The sequence below is a fragment of the Hevea brasiliensis genome, chromosome 4, assembly GCF_030052815.1.
Source record: "Hevea brasiliensis isolate MT/VB/25A 57/8 chromosome 4, ASM3005281v1, whole genome shotgun sequence".
Taxonomy (NCBI): domain Eukaryota; kingdom Viridiplantae; phylum Streptophyta; class Magnoliopsida; order Malpighiales; family Euphorbiaceae; genus Hevea; species Hevea brasiliensis.
This window is the reverse complement of record NC_079496.1, coordinates 4,093,035-4,116,409: the sequence shown is the minus strand read 5'-3', so window position 1 is coordinate 4,116,409 and position 23,375 is coordinate 4,093,035. Positions and strand designations below refer to the sequence as shown.

The 23,375-nt window shown below is 36.2% G+C and overlaps 4 protein-coding genes across 5 annotated transcripts; 2 read left to right on the top strand and 2 right to left on the bottom strand.

The window, feature by feature from the left end:
- The first annotated feature begins 41 nt into the window (after nt 1-41).
- LOC110654139 (photosystem II D1 precursor processing protein PSB27-H2, chloroplastic) lies at nt 42-1,532 on the top strand. Its single transcript, XM_021810032.2, has 4 exons — nt 42-178; nt 300-479; nt 675-1,081; nt 1,166-1,532. The coding sequence occupies exons 2-4, from the start codon at nt 395-397 to the stop codon at nt 1,301-1,303; spliced, it is 630 nt and encodes a 209-aa protein (XP_021665724.1). The 5' UTR covers nt 42-178; nt 300-394; the 3' UTR covers nt 1,304-1,532.
- LOC110654137 (imidazoleglycerol-phosphate dehydratase 1, chloroplastic) lies at nt 1,466-7,037 on the bottom strand. 2 transcript variants are annotated; one of them, XM_021810029.2, is made up of 9 exons: nt 6,458-7,037; nt 5,892-6,223; nt 5,675-5,808; nt 5,441-5,545; nt 5,186-5,278; nt 4,509-4,583; nt 4,194-4,256; nt 2,611-2,720; nt 1,466-2,016 (listed from the first exon to the last, which is right to left on the bottom strand). In XM_021810029.2, exons 1-9 carry the CDS (start codon nt 6,463-6,465, stop codon nt 1,989-1,991), a joined length of 948 nt encoding a protein of 315 aa, XP_021665721.2. In that variant the 5' UTR covers nt 6,466-7,037; the 3' UTR covers nt 1,466-1,988. The 2 variants fall into 2 exon arrangements, with proteins under 2 accessions (XP_021665721.2, XP_021665722.2); XM_021810030.2 differs by having other exon boundaries at nt 5,186-5,266.
- Nucleotides 7,038-7,192: 155 nt separating this feature from the next.
- LOC110654134 (uncharacterized) lies at nt 7,193-16,114 on the bottom strand. Its single transcript, XM_021810024.2, has 8 exons — nt 13,275-16,114; nt 12,291-12,423; nt 12,100-12,188; nt 11,679-11,917; nt 10,198-10,284; nt 9,570-9,669; nt 9,205-9,418; nt 7,193-9,096 (listed from the first exon to the last, which is right to left on the bottom strand). Exons 1-8 carry the CDS (start codon nt 15,579-15,581, stop codon nt 7,826-7,828), a joined length of 4,440 nt encoding a protein of 1,479 aa, XP_021665716.2. The 5' UTR covers nt 15,582-16,114; the 3' UTR covers nt 7,193-7,825.
- Nucleotides 16,115-18,728: 2,614 nt separating this feature from the next.
- LOC110654138 (uncharacterized) lies at nt 18,729-22,518 on the top strand. Its single transcript, XM_021810031.2, has 6 exons — nt 18,729-19,229; nt 19,712-19,814; nt 19,965-20,020; nt 20,406-20,570; nt 22,055-22,165; nt 22,251-22,518. The coding sequence occupies exons 1-6, from the start codon at nt 18,855-18,857 to the stop codon at nt 22,341-22,343; spliced, it is 903 nt and encodes a 300-aa protein (XP_021665723.2). The 5' UTR covers nt 18,729-18,854; the 3' UTR covers nt 22,344-22,518.
- Nucleotides 22,519-23,375: the final 857 nt, after the last annotated feature.

The following is a 23,375-nucleotide window of genomic DNA, read 5'->3' as shown; positions in this document are numbered from 1 at the left end:
GACGCCGTTTTAACGTGTCCGTACACTATTTTGGATGACTAATACCCATGATGCTTATATCAAATACCTGCCGTATCCATCTGGATAGAACCGAAAGGGGAAGGGCAGGGGAGGGGGTTGAGTTGAGGCAGGGATTGAGAACCAAAGTCTGCTTGTAAAAGGAACTGTGCTGATGCTGGTATTTTTCTTTCTTCTCTTTCTTATTTCGTTTTGTTTTAGCTAGTTATCGTCATAATTCGTATGAACAGTGAACAGATATAAGATATTTCTGCATTTTCTGACTGATATATGTTATTAAGGTGATTGCCAAGTTGGTAAGGTAGCAGAATTCTGGAGATTGTTGTTGGATTAAGGGATGCAGTGGATTTAGCTATTGAATTACCAGGAATAAGAAATGGCTGTGCTTCTTACTGCAAAGATATCCCCCTTCACTTGCCAAACATCGAGAAAAACCTCAAACCCCAACAATGACTCTGTCTGTAAGTACAAACCCATCCTTTATTTGTATAGTCTAGTGTTTTGCTCATATGTGCAAATTATTATGATTCAAGATAATCCCCATTTCCTATATTTTATCTTCTATTTATCCATGATCCATCCACACCAGTAACTCAGCAGCAAGTCAACAACCGAGTCCTCAGTGATGTCTTAACACCTTTTCTGCCACATGTCAGGTAAACTGCAATTGAAGTGTAATTCTGTTGTGTCATCTCAAGCTGCTTCTTCAAGTCGTCGGCATATTCTAGTCTGCAGTGCTTCATTTCTTGCCATTCAGAATCTAAATTGCATCTCAATGCCATTGCCAGTAAGAGCGGAAGAGGAATCAAATGACCAAGAGGAGAAAGATGGAGTTGTTGGAGCCATTAAATCACTGTTTGATCGTAGTGAGAAAACCAAATCTGGGAAACTATTGCCCAGGGCTTACCTCAAGTCAGCACGAGAGGTTGTAAAGACACTGCGTGAGTCATTAAATGAAGACCCCAAGGATATTGCCAAATTTAGACGGACTGCAGATGCAGCAAAAGAGTCCATTAGAGAGTATCTGAGCAGTTGGAGAGGACAAGAAAAGGTGGCGCATGAGGTATTGATGGATCTTTAACTTGTCAAGAGTTCGCAAGGTTGGTTTCTTTCTGTCACTGATTTGCAATCGTGTGGTTCTTGGCAGGAATCATATGTGGAACTAGAAAAGGCAATCAGATGTCTGGCCAGTTTCTACTCGAAGGCTGGCCCATCTGCACCACTTCCTGAAAAGGTCAGGTCTGAGATATTAAATGATTTGAGTACGGCTGAAGAATTTTTGTAGCAGATGAGCAACTCGAGTGCAGATTTCAGGATTGCAGATAGGCTGCATTGTCTATGTGCAATCAATCTTTATTTCATATTAAAAAGCAGGGAAAACAGAAAAGAAAAAAGAAAGAAAGAAAGCTCAGATCGTGAGTCCAGATATGCTGTGAGCCTTAGAAAATAGGAAATTTATGACTATGATTCTATATTCCTGTAAAATTCATGCAATCCAAGCACTTTTATGTCAATGGGTAGCAGAAAATAGTAACACAGCTGGTTCACCATGTTTCTGCATTGGCCAGCGGCCACCTATCAAGAAAGTTTCAATAATCGACAGGTTCCAACTAGTTAGTTTCTCATAATTGAAGAGCAATTATTGTTGACGGATGGTCGGATAAGCCTTTCTATACGTGTTTGAATACCGTATTATTTGATTTCTTCATGTTCACAAGACACAAACTAGTCATAGAAGCACTGCATCCTTTATAGCTTCCAAGTGTTGCCCAAATTAGACAGTCTTCAGCAGAACTATGATATACAACGACAAACTATCCATTGTAATGTAGCTCAACTGATTGTCTCAAGTGCACTATAAGAGATCACCAAAATGCATCTCACTGGTGAATGCATGAATAAAATATATTCACTGCTAGCAACACCTGAAGGCCATCCTAAACCATCCATTGCATGATAATCAAGCAGCATCAGGCTCGTGACAGCACCCCTTTTGAACTGCACATCAAAATCACAAAATTTTAGACCTAAACCTGGCACACATTGACTGATTTAATCCACCTAGACATGCAAAAGTTATTACATCGCATGCCTTCTTAATATGCATCTCATGTATATGTGAAAGAAATTCCTTGAACGCCAAATAAAACTGCAATGTGCCACACAATGAGCTGTCTAATGGACAGCAGGCATGCTAAATAAATACCAAATAGATATCAGGAAAATGAACACCAGAGTGCCCTCAGATGCTTGCAACTTGCATGTATTGCTTGATTACTTTTCAAAAGGAGGATTCTGTGACCTATAATAAATACAAAATTTTGATTCCATAATTCATAGCTCTCCATGAAACCTTCTCATTAACTTATGGATTTCTTACAATAAGCAAGCATTTCAAGATACACAAAAAAGTATGAAAATGGAAGAAGAATGTAAAGAACTGTCTAATTATTGGCATGCCATAATTTTTTTTATTAATATAAATATTGCAGAGATAGTTCTCATCTTCAAAAATCAAACCAGATCATATTCATGAGGAAAAGACATGCTTCCGATACCAATGCGATTACTGCTTAAAAGGTAATATCAAACCTTGGCACAGTCCCAAGGCGACGTGGATCATATTCAGTTGCTTGCCGAAGAGCTCTAGCAAATGCTTTGAAGGTTGCTTCAATAATATGATGAGAATTTCTTCCAGCAAGCTATACTCAAAACAATATTTGAATATGCTATTAGAAACAAAAAAGTGAAGCAAAAGTTCAAGAATAAAAGCATTATGGCCAAATAATTATGAGGAAAATCATAAAGCAAGAAAAATTAACAATAAAAGTGAACAAGCAAGCAAAATACTGACATGAATTTTAGATCACAAGCAGTGCTGTCGCCAGGCGCCTGGTCTCTCGCATAGGCACCTGGGCGAGGCGAAATCCAGGCACCTCGGCTAGGAAGCCTCCAGGCAAGGCGACTTCAACCAGGCGCTGCCTAGGTGCCCCTAGGAGAGGCGAGGACAGGCGAGAAAAGGTGAGAAATTTAAAAAAAAAAAAAAAAAAAAGTTTAGAGAGAGCATGGCCACCTTCTCCTCTTTCTTTCTTTCTTTCTTTTTTTTTGTTAAACATTTCCATTATTTTTCTTCATTTTTCTCTTCTATCTCTCAAATTCTGAAATTCTTTTTTTGTTATCACTTTTTTTTCTTAAACCAGTATATTATTTAAAATTCTGCATATATTCTATTTTTTTTTGTCTAAAATTCTGTCACTTTTTCATTATTCCAGTCGAGTATGTTTATTGTTCATTTTCTTGTTTTTATTACTCCTTATTAGAAGTGTCGTGGAGTTCTTTAGATTTCATTGTTCTTATACTCAGTCAGTGGCAATAAAAGAATCTTTTTATTCTTCTCCTTCATTGTTCTATGATCTAAATTCCTAACCCTATCAAATACACTGCCCATCCCAAATTTTTTTACCCCTCTTGAATATTATTTTTTAAGAAAACACTCGATACATTCAATGAATATTATTTTTCTAAAATTCTGTTACATTACACATTACAATCTATTTGAGTACTCTATTATAATAATCTAGTCTATTCTAGCACACAAACAATAAAAAGGATACAGTATTAAAACATACATGAATGCTTTTGATCTTGAAGCTTAAACCATATAATATATTATGAAATATGGATATGAAATTTAGCAATTTATTGATTGTGTAATATATTAGTTTTTTATACATTACACATTTTCGAGGATTTGACCCAAAATCGTTTAGAGTGGAGAAAGAGAATCCATATAGCCGACCCCAAATTTTTGGGATAAAGACTTAGTTGAGTTGAATTGAGTTGAGTTGAGTTGTAATATATTAGTTTTTTATATTGTATATTTAATTATTTATTATTTTAGAATGAATTAGCGCCTCGCTTTGCTCAGGTGAGCGCCTAGGCAAGTGCCTAGCACCTATGGCAATGGAGGACCTTCTCGCCTTAAGGGCACCTAGCGCTTTTGACAAAACTGATCGCAAGGAAAGAAGATAGTTTGTGAACATAAGTTACAAAATAGTAGAGGATATAAAGATATTTCATTTCTTTTTTTCCCCCCTAAATTTTTCCCACAGCCAAGAATACTAGGATGGTGTTGGCTTGAATCAAAGATTTTAAATACCTCATGGAAATATTACCTGCCGAATGTGAAGTGTCATACCGGAAGTATTCACTAAAGACTGGAAAAAGTGCTCCACCAACTACAAATGAATGGATACAACAATGAATTACTGAATTTTGGCAAACAATATTTTCAACAAATAGTAAAATTTGAAAACTTGAGAAAAGGAACCCAATAGCTAAATTCATTGCATTATTTTAGAATTTCTAAAGGTGTGCACTATATTACATCTAGTCATCAAATCCAGAGATAAGTTCAACCAACATTCAAGAGTTGGGTAACAAATTGAGAAATTCAAATTATTGTTAGGGAAGTGAAGTTAGAGAAACACCTGAGTGTCATATGTACCAACTCTCTGAGTGGGAATTTCCAAATCATAACTCAAATGTGGCCGCCCAGACAAATCCTGAAATAAACTAAGTCTATTAACACATTATAAGTTGCAAAAAGTTGACAAATGACCTGGTTTAATAGGAATTAAAGCCTTCAGTTCAAGTAAATATGATAATACAAAGCACATGCATAACTGTGCTTCAATATTGCATTTCAGGCACAACTTCCATGAAGCCTCAAAGACTTCACACTATCAGGGTTGATGACATTGCAAAGCATTCTCATTGTAGAACTGAATCTTAGATTTTAATCTTCTATGTTAGCAAAAGCTCTTACCTTTTTTCCTCCTAAGTACCTCCTACTAAAATCTAGCTGTTTTTAGGACATCGAAAATCTGTATAATCTCTATAAATACACATTTCAATTAAGGATAATCCTTTGGCCTGGAACTCCAGAAGTTATGATCAAACTTGTTAAGAATTATTAACTTGAGCAGTATCAACGTTAGTCTATCATATCAAATAGTGACAACACATTGCATCATCCATATCTTTAACTTTGAAGCGTTTCTAAAGTTTGACAATGCTGAATTGTTGCAACATTTTTTTTTTTTTTTTTGGAAATCCTTATTCTCTATTAATGACAATGTCAAAGAAACTACTGCACAGAACCTACCAATGAAACATGTATCAATGCCTCATCAAGAGGGGCTGAGAAGTCACCAAACCGATTAATTCCTTTCCTGTCACCAAGAGCCTGCAGCAATGCCTGCAGGCCAAGCATAAGTTTACAAACTAATTCTTATCCCCACAAACAAAAACTTGCAGATATGGTATATGTATATGCAAGCAAGGATATGACTTAAATCTGAAATTAATTTTAATTACTAGACCGTAATAAATGAAAATTATAAAAACAAAATGCAATTACCGTTCCTATAGCAAGAGCAACATCTTCGTTAGTGTGATGATCATCGATGTGAATGTCCCCAGTTGCCCTCACATGAACATCAAACAGCCCATGCGAAGCAAGTTGCTAAAAAGATCAATGAAAACGATGGAAAAAAACAAAGCAATAATCAACAAACATCACGCATCAAACAAATAAAAAGACTGATTAACTAAATACTAAACAAAATTTAAGCGTTCAGGTAAGAGAACTAACATCTAACATGTGATCGAGAAATGGAATTCCAGTACTAGAATCAGCAATTCCTGTACCGTCCAAGTTTATCTTCACCGAGACATTAGTTTCCCTGGTGACTCTCTTCACTTCTCCGATTCGACCTTGTCTTGCTCCTGAGAAAAATAAGATCATTAGCGCAATACTCAAAAGAAAAAATAGTGAAAGAAGTGAAATTAGGTCAGGGACAGAAATTTACCGGATTCGATGGGCGAAGACGAGGTTACTGTGGAGCGATGGTCTTCGGTTGGGGTGGCGCGGAGAGGCGATTGGGATTCCATTCGAATAGGAGTTGAAGATAAGATTGGGTAGGTAATACGTACAGGCACTAGTTTTCTCTGAGAAATTCTCACCTTTGGTTTGGTTAGCGAAGGTAATGAGGAGTTGCTCAGGCTGTGAACAGGGACCCTGAGCTCCATTTCCTTTTCGTTTTTAGTCAAAATGCTGAGGAAGGAATAAAAAGCAGCGCTTGACCGAATCTGGCGAACTGTGCTACCAACGACGTAGTTTTCCGACTGAACACTGAAGGGTCTGAGAAAAATATTTTTTGAAATGTTTTAAATAAAAGTATTAAAATTTATTTAATTTAAAATTAACTTATAAAAATTTTAAAATGCAAATAATTTTTTTTTTTTTGTATCATCTAAAATAATACAGGATAATAGAGTCATTTGAACAATTATTGTACGCATAGCTATGAATTTTACAGGATAATAGAAATAAAACAAAAACAAATCCACAGGCTCACAGAGATGGAGATTGTACGTTTTCATAAAGAAAAATTACACTTGTTAAACAGAAAAGTCCCACCCGAGTCGTAGAAATCTCCAATGCTGAATCCTGGCACTAGGTTCATCAAGGTCCAGGCCAAGCCTTTGAAATTCCCATCTTCGTTTAACAAGGAAGTACGCCTGCGTACTTCTCCAGGGGCTTCTCCTTCCCCTTGCATCTTGCAGTCTCGATAAAACTGACTTGTGTAACAGGACTATGGGGGCTCAAATTTATAAACTCGAGCCTACCAAGCAAACGCACCTGCTCTTCCCTGCGTACAGAGAAGCATGGCTGCCGGCTGCCGGCTGCCAGCATTCATTAATAAAATGAAATAACCCTTTCCATTGTTAAGAGAAATAGAAACAAAATCACTGGCACCCGGGCCTTCCACTTTAACCAATGCAATTAAAATACGCAAGAGTAGCGCCGACCGTCGACACCATTCTTCTAGTACATATAAGAAGAATGCAAGAAAGTACTCCGATTCTAACTCGATAACTCAATTTTCTAGTATCTAAGGAACAGTTCAACTAATATTGAGAAAATCCAATTTCCTCGCCAAGCGCATGGAAGACACTCTGTACAGCAGAAACATTCGAATCATGTCCAAATTACATACTCCAGTAGTAATAAAACGTTAATTCTCATGCAGCATTATATGCAGAATGCCCGCTAGAAGCATGGAATACGAACATGTTGCTTCAGTAAGAAGTATGCACTCCAGCTCAATTGAGATAAGCATAGAACTTGCAGCTGACATAAATCATATGAACAAATGCTGGCATATGGAACAAAGGTTATAATTACAAGAACAATGTTATTCAAAATCTGTCTGCAACCACCTATGTCATTCTGACAAGTTAACATAGATGTAGTATATAAAGGGTGTTGCTACATAAAAATGAATTAATACAAGACTTCCAGAGAGACTATGAATGTGGAACTTGGCAGATTCAGATATGAACATGCTGTAAGGCATGAGAAAATTAACCAGCAATATTCAAAGCATCTGCCCATCAACCTCCAGAACATGTGTTTCCACAGCAGCAACTTCTCCTCTGACCTCAAAGCTCATACGGCACCAATTACCTCATACGGCACCAATTACTTCTACCAAGAGCCCAATTTGAAGTTCCCAGTGCTGAGTTAATTTTGCTCGAGAGTTAAAACCAGAAATTTTAAAATCTCACTCGGCAGGACTAACTACTTTTCATCAGAAACCTATAATTTCTTTCTAACATCAAAGTCAGAGCGTCAGACAACAGCACAAATGGCCTAACTCTCATGTTACAGTCGCTGCATTCCACATTAATAACCATACAAGTGTTAAAGAGAACATTGAAGAGGAATGCTCTCAATGTATCAAACAGAGCATGATTCAGTTTTCCCTTCACTCACATCAGTCCTGAAATCATCTGCACGAGTATGTGGAGCACTTACTTCACAATGTTTTGCTTCAGAAACAGCTTCTGAAGCCACATCTAATTTGCTTCCCCCCTCAAAGGCTACTTCATCCTTTGGCTCAAATTTAACTTGCACGGAATACCCATCAGTGCCACTGGACGTGGAAACAGACAAGACTGGACCTTTGTCAACCTTCTCACTGGAGTTATCAACAGTTCTCTCTGTCATGGGAGGGACAGCTTCAATACAAGCCACATCAGCATTTTCATTTACTGTGTGTACATCCTCTGTGCTAGACAGGGATCTATCGTCAATGGGAGAATCCGCTACAGGCTTAGTTTCCATCTCTACTGCACTATGATTTGCACCGGAGTCAAAATGGTGTTTCCCATTGGAAGCCAGTTCAGAAAACTCGTTCTTCAATTGACAAACAACAGATTTAGTCTCTTCTGTGGAGATTGAGATTTTATGTTCATCAGAAGAAGATTCAATTAGATTTAACGCATAGGCATCACCAACATCGCCCTCTTCACAACACTGAACATTATCTTTGACAAGAGCAGCCACTTCTGGTTTATTTTCCTCCTGTCTATCATCACTCATATCAGAGATGATGAGACATTTTCTGTCAGAAGTCAACTCAGCCAATTTGTCCCCTGATTCTGAATCAGCACATGTATTCCTCTCAAATGAAACTAAACTTTTAAGTTCATTAGAAGCAACTAAAGAACTGCTCATCACAGAAGTATCATCTAAGGCAAAACCCAGACATCGGGAATCAGAATTTGTAGGAGACACATCACCCTCAATACAAGACTGAGTATTATCTCCAGCAGGAGAATTTGAACCCTCTATATTGTCCATCTTGTCCAGATCATAATGACTTGTGTCAGACATGCATTCACTTTTCTTCTCCAAAGCAGCTTCATCTAACTTATCTCCTGCACCAGAATCCGCATTTGCAGTCTCCTTAAGCGGTAAAGAATTTTTAGGTTCAAGAGATGCATCTAAAGAACTACTAATCATTGAAACATCATTTATTGGAATGCCCATACATTGTGAACCAGAATTTGTGGCAGCCACTTCATCATTTGTCCCACTGGCACATTCCAAACCACCATTATCACACTCATTAAGATCATCATGCATGGCTGAAGAATCAATGTCAGATTTAACTGCCACTTCAGGTGTGATACTTTGACCATCTTTAAATTCCATCCCTTTCGCACCTATGGGAAGAAACATAAGGTTGAATAAAGATAATATATATATATATATATATATATATATATATATAAAGTTTAGTGGAAAGCAAACAGAATGCATTTGACTAAAACCTGAGCCTGTAGTCGTGTTTCCATCAATATTTTCTTGATCCAATAGCTGCTTCTGCAACATGTCTATACCAGGGAACACCAACATATTCATAGACTTCAATTCTTGCTTGAGTGATTCATCAAGAGTGGTGAAACCAAAAACCCCTGTCCATGTATGAGTAAGTTCAGAAATTGCAGGGATAATCAGTTTCTGAACCTTCAGGGAGCAGAGTGCCTGCAAAGGAAAGAAAAGATCAGCATAATGTAAGGAAAAAAAAGCAGGACAAAAGTAAACTGGAGGAAAGATGGAAGCAAAATCCATACTTCCATTTGTTTAGGCATGCAAATGCAAAGTTGCAAAAGAGAAATTAGTATTTATTTCTTACTGATTCAATGGCACAAAAAAGCCGACGGCACATCCCTTGACGCCTGTATGCATGGCGTGTTCCAATGAATGGCATCTCTGCCAACTGAGTTCCATGAAACCTAAACCATGGGCAACACATAATGGTCATCATTCAAATTCATGCTAATCCACACGTATAAATAATAGATGATCTCAAGACCAAATGAACAAGGACTCCACACTACAATCTAAACAAGGCAGTAAACAGGTATTGTTAGTATTTAGCTAAGCGGGGACCAAAATCATTCAAGTAAACTTGAAGCAAAGTTAATCACACCACGGAAGAAGTGCTAAAAGAAGTGTTAAGGAACAAGACTCCTGTACGCCATTCAACTTTCCAGATAAGAAAGTTTAATTCCAGGTATTGAACAATCCAACCTCACCCCCTTCTCTCTTCTCTCTATCTCTCTCTCTTTCTCTCTCTCTCTCTCTTCTGATAGATGAATCAGCTCAATCTTTAACAACAACCATATAATTTTCACCCCAGAAAATTCCACTCAGTATTATTTCTCTCACAGCTCTCCCTTCTTACTTGTCTTTCTTCATATCCTGATGGCTATAAATTGCATATGTGGAATACAGCTAATAAATGACCAGTAACTTTATACCTGATGGATGCAGCAGAAATTATTTCATCACCCCTCTCCAGAATAGCAGCATAAAAACCACTATAATTCAGCCGGTTAAAGTTTGATCTGTGCATGATAAAGAGAAGCAACAAGAGAAAATGAAGATTAAGGACCCATGTGACAGAAATTTTCATAAGTAATTATCAAAAGAAGTTCATTACTATTGAAAAGCCAATGATAGGATCTCATGCACAATCCCACACAGACAAAGTTTGTAATGCTGATATATTGATGAGAAATAAGACCCAGAAGAGTTCAGAGGAAATTCAAACTCACTATATATGCTAGAGTGGAAGTAAAAGTACAACATTTGCACTCAAAGCACACTATATCCCATAATTTTCACTAAAAGTCGTCTCATCCGTCTTCCCATTTAATCACATACTAATTGGCACCTAATCTAGCCTACTTGTTCCTCTGACAGGGAAGGTTTTGACCGTATACAATGCAGATATAGCAGTGGGAGGGCGACCACCTTCAAGTATATAGGACAAAAGGGAAAGCAATAGAACAAAGATAATGGGTTGACCTTGTAAGAAAATATCTGCTTTCTAAACATGTCGCTATCAAATATCAATGTGTACCCAGCTTCAACATAATGGAAGGCTAGTAATTGTAGCTATTAATATGGACCCAGCTTCAACATGATGGAAGACTAGTAATCATACAACTGACATCAATAGTTTTGGATCAAAGCTTAGTTGAGAACCCTGGGGTGGGTGCAGATTTGAAGTCTAAATTTATAGTCCTTGCCAACTTAAGAGTCGGACTTTCCACACGGTCATACACCTATGCTGCAAGATGCTGTTAACAAGACAATTAGGGACAGATGGGATTCTTTGAGTGCACTCAGCACTATCTACTCTTGATTACACCAAGCAAGCTTGTGTGGATTAACAATACGCGATCAGGCCAAAGGCAGACACACAATAAGTTTATGCTGTGCACCTTTCCCCATCCTAGCATGGGCTTAACACCTTCATACCCAACATAAAAGCACATGTAAATGATCTTACTATTCTGACAAAGTACATGTCTAAAGATTGCGAGTTTATTCTTTATATTAACATTTAAACTTTTCTTAACATCCACAATTTGCAACCAAAACAATAGTAAAAGCTAGATATTTAAGAGCATAATAACTCTAGTAAATAATATGAGATGGTTATTAGTATGCAATGGACTCCACATCATGTCAAACTGCAGGCATAAGATTGGGTAAATCAAATGCAAATGACTATAAAATCAAATAGAACACATACATGTCCATTCCATGGAAAACCACCTCAAGGCCAAAAGAATTAATAGTAGTTTGAATTTGAGTAATCACAATTTTAGATTCACCTAGTCACCAGAAAACATTTCGCTCATCCATTCCCACAAGTATGCAAATATATGAAGGCTTTAGGAACATAATAGTACAAATGAGTAACCATGATCAAAGAATAAAGAACACTTACCCACAGTTATAAAGAACATTCTTGATTAAGTTGATCCCACTCCTCCTGTCAACAATAGGCAAAAAGCATTCATCCATAACAGACAAAGCAACAGCCAACTTTGAATTGCATTCTACTCTTTGAGGAAGTCCCTGGAGAGATGTATCCAAGTCTACATCTGTTCTATGTATGAGAGACCATGAAAATCCTGCTTCAAGCTCATTTTTGACCCCAAGATACTTCTGCAATTGCTCAAAAAGCTGAGCAAGCAACAAGAGTATAAGTCTATACAATACATTAAAGTACAGGCAGGCAAAAAAAAACCATCGACCAGGCTCTTATGTTAAGATCAAAGTTGCCATATCATAAATGAAAAGAAAAAATTACCACAGAACACAGACAAAAGAAGACAAAATTCTCAAAATCTTGTGAAAAGATATACCTGTCTACATGTCTTCCCACAAAAACAACAAAATGAACTATTGGTATCGATAGAAAGAGCATCCATCTCCAGTATGCATGATTTGTGATCTACATAGAAGTACAATTCAAATTTCAAAGAACATATGAAAAGAAAGGAATGAAGAGAATATCAGGAACAAGATTCAAAATCAAAATGTTAAGGATGAATACATTTCTTTGCACACATGCTGCAAGTAGGAAGTTCACAACCAGTTGCATCATCTCCCTGAGAAATATTTTCACCGGCTACCCCACAAAATTTGCATGTACAATTTGGACAATGCCAGTCACCTGGGGGCAACATCTGCAATGAGAAGACAAGCATAAGTACCATAAACAACATAAATAAAATAGACGAAATCAAAGCTACTAAGATCAAATAGTTAACAAAAATACTAATTTCACCAACAACTTAGTTTAGTTTGCTCCGATATGAGATCTAGAGTTGTTTGCTGGCTTCAAAGACGCAAGGGATATCCAACCGAGAATAATAATGCAAAAGTTCCATGAATGTTTTATTCAAAACTTCAGATCACAAGGAGGCATAAGTATGAAATCAGGTTAATCCATCATGACCACATGCATTCTTCAAGCATTCAATCATATGATCAGTATCCAGCATAAGGCCAACAATAAATGGTTTGTACTTTGTACCAACTTAAATGGTAGTTGCAAGACAGGTGAATGTTCATGCTAGGCATTACTCATATGATGAGTTAGACAATCCCTACCAACCCCTGTGCCTCGGGTTACTTAATCGCTCCCTCCTCTTCACTTTGTTTCAAACAAAAACTACCATAACATCAATATTTCACCATTACAATTCAGAACTAATGCACCAAAAGGAGCAAGGAAGGGAATAAGGAAAGAGAAGGGGGGGGAGAGGGGGTGTGGTGGTTCTTAACATTCTGTACAACACAGCAAAGACTAATATTATTTATCAACAAGCTCCAAGAAACTCTCAACACTGAAGAAATTTCTCTAAAGCCTCTTTCCACAACAATCTTCGATGGAACCAGAGAGAAAAAAAAATAAACACAAAAATGCAAACAAGAGAATCCCATGAGAAAATCAATCACAAAACAAAAAGGTGCGCTGCATGCACAGTTTGTGCATGTAAATAATACAATAGCATTTGAGTTGCTGTAAAAGTACCAGTATACCAAGGCAGCTCTGATGAAATGTTGATGGACAACCATCACAACATATCAAATCCCCACCATCTCCACAAAGGCCACACGTATCATCATTTGGATCATCACCATCAACATCTACAGAATGAAAACCAATGTGCTTAACCAACTCCTGTCTATTCCATGCATCAATCTGGCACTCCATAAGGGAAACCCCAGAATCAAGATATATATTTTGAAATGTTTGGCGTAGTTTGCTCCCTGCATGGATCTCAAACTTTGAAACTGTGAGGATTTTGCTACAACAACCACAATGAATACCATCTCTCGTTACCCAGCCCTCCAGTATTACTTTTGTTCGGCGGCGATTCATGTACCGCACCTTTTGGCTCAACTGAACAGTTCCACAATCAATCAGCCAGGAAAGCAGTGTCCGTTTGCCAGCATATGGAACAAAGCCATCACTCTCTGAGTTTAGCCCTTCATTAGAATTCCGTACCAACAAAGTACATCTGCCAAGTTTTCTACTTTTTCTTCCTTGATGAGAATTGGATCCAGAGGGTATTTTCTCCATGCCATTATGCAGTTGACGAGTAGAACTTTGACCTTTTGTGTTTACATTGAGATAACTGTTACCGTTTGTTCTACTCTTCAATGACTTACCACCCTGTTTAATGAAGGAGCTCAGTTTCTCTTCATGGCTTCCACTGTCCATGCTTTCCTCATCATGCCTGGAACTTGAAGACTTTCTTGCTGCAGTTTCTCGTGCATTCTCACTTTCACCTCTTTGCTTCCTTTTCATTTCTTTCTCCATCTTCTTCCGAGTCTTCCTTGTAAGTTGGCTGAGCACCTCATCTGATAGTGGCGTAAATGGAGAACCATCAGCCTTAGATTTTGCTTCCTCTTCCTCGTCATTTAATTGCTTTAGAAGTGCATCATATGCCTTGATGATGGACCAATAAGCTGTTCCCGTTGGGTTTATGTAAACCGCATCTAGGTAGTCTCTGTTCCTTCTTGGTCTATAGTCTATTGTCCAGCCTGCATTCAGAAGCATCCCCCTTATATGTTCACGCAACTTTTGCTTTTCTGTTCCAGTACCACGCTTAACCTTCCCTTCTTTAATTCTAGCAGATGGAAGCTGATTGCATGGACTTATTTCACCATCACTGCTTGCCCCTATCATAGATTTAGGAGCTTTCGCATTCTTTAGCCCCGGATTCAATGATGTATCACTGTCCTCTGAATCTACCTCATGGCCCTTAGGATTCTTAGCTGGCAATGGCGTTTTCAAAGAATTACGAGCCTCCATATTCTTCGATCCCAATTTTAAAGATGTACCACTATCTTCAGAATTGTGATCTCTTACATTACCATTCCTGGCGGATGAGTTCTTAGCTGACGATGATCTCAGCGTGTTCATTGGCTTTTTCAGTGTCCCAACAAATGAACTCGCTTTCTCAGCACTTTTAGACTCAGGGTAAATAGAGGGACCGATTAGAACATTCCTCTTGACAGTATCTTTCATCCTCACACCCTTTCTTTTCTCCTCTGCTTCCAAGAGGTCATAACTTTTCAAAGACCCATTCACCTTCTTCTTGTTCACCATTACCTTTAAAACACCATTTTTCCCCTGAACCCTAATGGGTTCATCTGAATCATATTTATCGCTATAAAATGACATAGGTGGATGAGCCCCATCTCTGTCACCATGATTCGCCCGATGTAGCCCACTTGTTCTCTCAAAATATGAACTCTTTCTTCTATCAACACCAGGATGTCTACTGGATCCTGTCTCGTATTCCCTTTCAATGCCACTTCTCCCCGCCATCACTGACCCAAAAAACCTCCTTCCTTCCATCCCACCTTCATCAACGCGATTCCTCCTCATCATTTCTCCGTCATTCACATCATATTCGTCAAATTCAAACACATCTAACCTATTCCTCTTCCTTTCACTGAAATCCCCATTCCTACCGATCACGTCAACATCATTACTCCTAACATTTTCTCCCCTACTCCTCTTCCTGCTAATATCATTCTCTTCTACAATACCCTCATCATAAAGACTCAAACCATTACAAACCCGTAAAGTTTCAGCGCCTACCCTTCTTCGAGATGGCATTAACAGCTCATCACTAGACCCTGAATCGCTCATATCCATCCTAGCCCTCTTCTTGTCTTTCTTGGACCCAAACACCTTACGTGAACCAGAAGAACCCACTCCTCCCACACCATCATTACCCTTTTTTCTCACAATCAAACAGCCCGAAGAGCTCCTATTCTTCACCATAATCCCTGACAGGTCACCAGATCTTCTTCCCTCTTCCATAAACACAGCCAAAAACAACCAAAACCCCTATAGTTTTAAAATTCGATTTAAAACCATCCCAATTTGAGCAATTGATTTCAAAGAAACAAATTTAAAAACCCTAAATCTCTCTCAGATCAAAATACAAGAGCAAAAACAGCCAGATCTGACCCAGCGACTACCAAAAACGCAACCCCTCCACAAAAACCGAAACGCGACTAAACTGTAAATCGAGCAAAGAATAATACCTCGCCGCGTTCCGTTAGCAGCAATCAGACGGCTTGCATGACCGATTGATGACGCAACTTTCCGGCGAAGAAAGCGAGAGAAAGGAAGAGAAAGAGAGAGATAGACAGAAAGAGAGATTTTTATGTTTACATTGTAATGGCCCAATATAAACAGGACAGCCAATAAGCCATAGGCGCGGCCTCTGTTGCTATTATTTCTTTTTCCCCTTAATTTTTTCTTATTTACGTTTTCTCTTTTCATGTAATTAGTTTTCCAGTTTTCCCTCCAAATCCTGCTGCGGCAGATCAATGTATTACCTCTATGATCTGGCCAAGTGGACCAGGCTCCACGTTTCCAGTGAGCTCGCATGACGTGGCAGGATCAGGGAGGCTTGACTTGAGTTAGTGGTAGTTTTCACAGTTTTGACTAACATGTTACTAGTACATTTAAGGATGCGCGTGTGCTACAGTCGAAGAAATTAACACATGGAAGGAAAAACCGACGACAGCATCCATTGTGGATTTAGGTGAGAAGTGACTGGGTTTTGTTCCCTGATATGAATTCAGACTCAGACTCAGACTCAGACTCAGACTCGTGAGAGTGCTCATTTTTCAGGGTTTAGAGCAGGGCATTTTTGGTAAAAACAAGATTGTTTTACCTTCCTGGATTTCATTTCTTCTTTTGGTTTGGACACGTTCACCTTTTCTGGGTCTACTGTTGTTAGAATTGGCCATTGGTTTGATTCAGGTTGATTTCAGATTGGAATCGATAATTTAGAATTGGAGGAATAAAAAAAAAAAAAAAAAAGAATCAAATTGACCCTTGGTAGTTCTAGTCAATTCTGATTTATGATGATGCAGGTCCAACTTCGGTTTAGTTCAATGGCAATCTCAATAATAATATGTTGCTCTCGTTTCTTCATTCTTTCCTTCAAGAAGTACCTTCCAAAAATTACACTAACAGCAACACTAAACCGTAATTATGCCTCGGATATTTTCCATTTAACAAAATGCTATACATCTAAACATAATTTCATCAAGAATTGCAAACAAATAAACTAAATTGCATACCCATATATCATGAACTACAAAACATCAAGAACGCCCTGATCAGCCAGTACTTTGGCTCATGCTCCTCTGCATTCTAGACAGAATCGTATGTCAGCCCCCAAGCCCAGTCGATTTCCCACCTCCAAAAAAAAAAAAAGTGCAAATCTATATGTGTACGTAGGATCAATCTATTTGCAAAATACTGAGGATCTATTAGCGCTCACTTCTGTTGGTTCTCTGAAGCTAGTTTTTCCCTTTGCGCCGATGGGAGGTCGTGTTTGAGTAAAAGTTGGAAATCGAGATATTGTTAGGGTTTTATTTATGCAACAGTGAAATACTATGGACGCTGTTTGGTTGCTCAGGTGATCTCATCTGTTTTATGTTTCTGGTTTTTTTTTTCAATAATTAAATTATTTTTAAATTATGTAAACTCCTTTTTTTTTTTAATTATGTTCTGTTTGGTTTGAAGGACATATAAAAATCTGTGAATTTGTTTAATTCTAAAATCAAATTAATTCCTAATAAATCTCAAATTATTTAATAATAATAATAATAATAATATTATTATTATTATTATTATTATTATGATATAAATTAAGAGAGTAGGTTTGAATACTTATTTTTACTTCTTATTTAAAATGTATTTTTAATTTATAAATTAATTTAAAAATAAATAATTTATTATTTAGTGAAATTATTTAAAATTAAAATTTAAATAAATAATTTAAATATTTAACTAAAAGATACTTAAAATAATAATATTGATATTTTTTAAATCTATTAGAATAATGTCGTATTTTAATAAATTAAATAGTAATTTTAAAATAAGTAAGATATGAAAGTATCTCACTTATAAATTAAAGTTTATTTTAATTAATTTTTTAAATTTATAAGTATAATTGAATATTAATCTACTTATAACTTTGATTTATAAGATATATTAAATACTTTGTAAGAGTAATTATATTTTATTTAGGTTGATTTTATATATCAAACTTTGTTTACAGGTAGAGTTTTTCAAGTGTTATTTATTTAATAATTTTTTTAATAATTGGCTCTAACAAAATTTAAGTTAAATATTTTATAATTTTGGAGAAGATTCTAATAATATTAAATTAAAAAAGTATTTGATTTGATTAGTTATTTTTTATTTAAAATATTCCTTTTAAATTATAAATTATTTTAAAAATAATTATATGAGCGTTTACTAAAACTATTTCAAAAGTTTTAAGTAGTTTAACTGTTTAAATGTTTATTTGATGCATATGCAAAAGTCACTTAATTTATTAAAATAATTAAAAATGATATATTGTATTTTTTAAATAATTTAACCTTTGTTAAAATAATGATAGTGTTAATATTTTGAAAATATTATTTTATTTAATTAAATAATAATTTTAAAATAAATAAATAATTAAAAAAATATTTTATTATAACTCTTAAATTGTTTTAAGTTATTTTTTTAACTTATAAAACAAACTAAATATCTTCTTCAACTTATTGATATATGCTTTAGTTAATAAACAAATTAACTTTTATTTTTTCAAGATAAGAAAGGTATTTTATGAATTATATATATATATATATATATATATATACATATATATATATATATGCAAAAAAAACTTCTTTGGGCTTGGGCTTTAATTTAATGAGACATATTAAGATTCCACAGTTAAATAGCCTTGTTTTCCTTCTTGGGCCTTGGATGCACTTAGAATTTTTATTCTAATGAAAATGAAACTCTTTTCTTTTATTAATAATAATAATAATAATAAAATACAAAGGGCAATTAAAAGAATCCTAACCGTCCAATTAGGGGCATTTTGATCAAAGAGGTCAATGTCTGACCAACTAACTAACCGCGTCAATTCGTTAATTCCTGGAAGGTGCCGACATATTCCCGGTAGAGAAGCACCTTGCCAGTTACCACCTCGCTAAGTTTCCTCTCTACCCTTAAGCGCACCATCCCCATTCTCCCCTGTTCCAAACCCACAAATAGAATTTGGCACTGAAAATGGGATCACTAAAATCAACAATTCATGCACTTACTCTGTTTTTATCACTATCCTTTGTTACATGCATCGCTTTTGCTGCTTCTGGCGGTAGAATGGGCGGCAACTCTTTCTCTAAGCGATCATCTCCATCATCATCTTCTCATTCCTCGCATTTCTCACCATCAAATCATTATTATCATCATCATTATCGCCATGGAAGTAGAGGTTACAGTTCATTATCATCTCAAAATGAGAAGATGAAGAGGGGAGGAAGTGAAATTGTTGATTTTTCTACATGGGGTGTTGTTGTTATAACTACTGGCATGGTAGGAGCTGTTGCAGTGGCTGTCTATTTCGAATATATGAACAACAAAGGCAGCGTTATAATGGTCCAGGTATGTCAAACTCATCTTTTGCTTAATTTTTCGATTATCTTTTCAGTTTGTCATGTCAAATTTAGCAGGCATAATGATAAAAAAAAAAATCCAAACCTTTTTTGCAAAAGGGCAAATTGATTGCAATTTTATCCAATTGAACAAAATTGGACTTCCAATTATTTCAAGGATTGCCTCTTGTTTCTCAGTTAATTTCCGTTTGATAAAATGACTACCTTGAAGGGCCAATGCTTTGTTGCCAAAGAAAATAAAAAATTATAAAGGTCCAAAGTTCAGTTGAATCATCAAGACCGCGCCATCTACAGGTGGGACTTGGCAAAAAACGAGTCCTACCTTACATGAATAATCTTGCATTTCATTTTTCTTGATTTTCGTGATTCTATCTCTGATTCAGACAAGTGCTTCCATAGAACCGAAATCGAATTTTATCTATATTGGTTAATCAATTCAACCTGGGAATTTAGTTTGTCCCTTTTATGCAGGTTGGGTTAACAGGCAAGGCTCATTCACTTCAAAAAGAGCTCAATGAGATTGCAGAAACAACAGACACTGGTTCCCCAAATGGATGGCAATTCATACTGACAGGTACTTATTATGAAACCTTTGGCATTACTGTGAACTGTGATATTTATGAATTGGTTTGAGTTATTGAAATTATTCGTAATGATCTAATCAACATGTGAAAGACGCAGTTACTCCATTGCTGCTAATACATGTGGTGCATTATGGATGCAGAAACCACATCAGCTCTGCTTCGACGTCCAAAATACTTTATCTCTGGTTATTCATCTGTAAGTCAATTTTATCTTCTCTAATGACTAAGTTGAAGTTTCTCTTATTGTGTAAATTATGATGCTTCAGTTTCTGTATGATCATTAGATTTTCCATTTTTGAGTTTCTCAGCTGAATATATGCTGATAAGTTTTCACTATTATTTTATAATGTCTGCAAAAGAAATGACTGTATTTAAGCAGTAAATGGAAGTTGCAGCTTCCAACTTCATTTAACATATATTTTCCTTTCACTTTCTTCCTCGAAACCAACGACATCTGAGAAGGAAATTGTTGTTCCCTGCAATTGATTACTTGAACTCATGTCCTTTGAAGACTGGTGTTACTATGAAAATGTTATGTAATAACCAAACATTTTTAATGTACTCACAACTTTTTTTCACAGGTGAAACAGCATTGGAGTGTTGAAAATGTGGAAAAGAGCTTCGGAGAACTCTCAAGAGAAGAAAGAGGGAAAATGGACATGGAGTCTCTGGTTAATGTCAACAATGTCAAGATGCAAAGAGCAGTTACTCCTAAAGCTAGCAAACTTGGCAAAGAATACATTGTGGTAAAGTCATTTGCTTTGCCGTTCAGATACTATAATTGATTATTGCATTTTCTAAAAATAAGTATTTATATTGCAATATATCCATCTGACAATATTAACATATCCTCTGTAGTCCTTTGCTTTCTTGCAACGATACATGTAATTGACGTTCTATGGAATGTCTTCGTATTGATTATTAGCCACCATACTAGAGTCTTAGAGATTCCCAATTGGTAACAGACTCAATTCCACCAGGAAGAATTTCATAGTAAAACAATTGGGAAGAACATAATTTTCTACTTGTCTTTTTATTTTTTAGTTAAAAAAAATCATGGATTGGTGAATGGTGATACTGGTGGTATCTTGGATGAACAACACGTGGTTTCTGTCAGGAAGAATATAACAAGATATGAGGCTTTGTTAAGGTATATGGATAGGCTGTGGGTGGATTTGGTTGGTCTCAGGTGGTTCAAGGACCGGTTGATGTTATCTGAAAGACAAAGAAACTTCGGAAAGCTAATGGGTGTGTTTCCTGTTGGCACTCCGATGTTTAACTCAGTAAAAGTTATGACAAGAGGTTAACAGCAAAGGAGATAACAGGTAGAGAAGTAAGAGTTCATATGACAAGTGGTTAACAGCAAAGAAGATAACAGATAGAGAAGTAAGAGTTCAAATGTTTTACCTTGAAGACAATTAAGTCAATGAGGGAGTGTCAAATGTTAGGTTAGGGTACTTGCTTAATGTTGGCTTACAGCTTTAATAGCGTGTGTTCAAAGTTTGTCTCCAGTCATTGCCATTTTGTCATTCTTGTAATGGTGGTTATGGTGTCAGTGATGATGATATTTGTTGTGTCTGGTACCATAGTTATTCAGCTATTAAATGTGCCTGTCTCTATGTCAATAAGTGACCCTTGATTCTTTAGCAAAATAGTCTTACCCTCTTGTGGTTCCTAAAGGTAACGGATGGGTAACCTTTTCAGGGCGGTTCGGTCGATTTACCCGACTGATAGGTTTGAGTAGTGTTCATTAATATAGGTGTGATTTTCCTTCGAATTTGGCGACACTTCAACAGATATGAGTGCATGTGTCACTTGTCGCTTATCTAGGAGTCGGGTATTTTTAAGTGTGTCATATTTTACTTCTACTTGATCATACAAAATATTGCATATTGAACGTCCAGGCAGTGAACTGGATTTTATTTCAAGATTACACACTATGATCATTATTAACTTATATATAAATTGTTATCTTCTTGGTTTTCCTTCAAATGAGGGTAAACATCAAACATGTATAAAGGCATAAAAGATGTAAAGTTGATGCTAGCAACTAGCAAGTACCTACTTAACAGTTGGGTAGGATTTGCTTTATTTTATTTCTTGGCTATAACACTAATCCCCATTTTTTCATGTCAGTCATCTTGATATTCAAATTCATATTTTTTAGATTTGAAATACTACTATATCTTTCACAACCATTTGGAGTTTTCATCCTGCTACTCATTTACAGGTGACAGTCCTGATAGCTGCTAAAGGTTCATACAGGGTTCCTGCCATTACAAGCATTCATGACATGAAAGATGCCTTGAGATCTTTGAATATTGGTTCAACCAACCTTCTGGTGATGATCAAAACTTGAAATATTGTATTCCGACTATGAACTCATGTGCTTATCTAATACATATATTCATATTTCCCCCCTGTAGGCTGTAGAGGTGCTGTGGACTGCCCAGGATGGGAATGATACTTTGTCAGAAGAGGCACTGCTTGAAGATTACCCACTTTTGAGACCTATTTGATTATCGGGCAATGTTTTTTTTGTTCCAAAGTAGACGAAAGAGACGACACTTTTTGAAAGGCAATGTTGTGAATAGGAAGATGAATTCATTTCATTGGAATTTTAATCTCACAGGATTGGTTTGCAGTGTAGTTTATTTCTGTTTATATTCCAGAAAAAATTAGACCGAATCAAAATGCACTCATTCACTGTCAATACTCAATACAAACACATACCTAAACAAATTTTACGAATTCCCTTTTAAAAACTTTGAACAATTTATTGTAAGAATATTTTGGCAATATATGTGGAAAGGAAAATGAGCGATGCTGATCGGATGACTATCGAGTTATTTTAAGAATATTTTGTCTTGCTTGAGTTCATTCACATGTTACAGTCTTGATGGCTATAATAAACGTAAACAAAAATCCTGCCATTAGAAGCACCAATGACGTGGAGGACTCCCTGCAATATTTGAATACCATTGTCCGTTGGTGGTGGTGAGCCCAATTTCAGCACGTGAGGCAACCTGTTTGATGATCCACATTCACGGGTCGGTGAGAAATTTGATATTTTATCAGAGCAATGAAGTCCAATGATATATTTACAACTTGTAAGCATGGTTAAAAAAAAAAAAAAAAAAAAAAAGGTCAGAGCTAATCATTCCCGTGAGCTGAGTTGAGCTAATGGGCCGGTCTAGCTTGTCAATTTCTGAATAACAAAACTAAAAGACGCCATATCTAAATGAACAAATCAACAATCCTATGTAATTCCAAATAGCATTTGGGTCTGTCATCTGTTCAGACATGATGGCGAAAACAATAGAATTATTAATTTAGTTATTGTGGATTTGGAGCTGTTCAATCTTATCTATCCTCAGACTGAATAAAAATTTGTCAATAGTTAGCTTTATACTAAAATTTTTAAAAAATTATTTAAAAATCTTAAGATTTAAAATTGTAAGCATAGCCACTTAAAAAAAAGTAGTAGTTTTATACTGAGATAATTAGGCATAAGATTCTACGTGGGTGGGTCATATTAAGCGGCGGAGGAA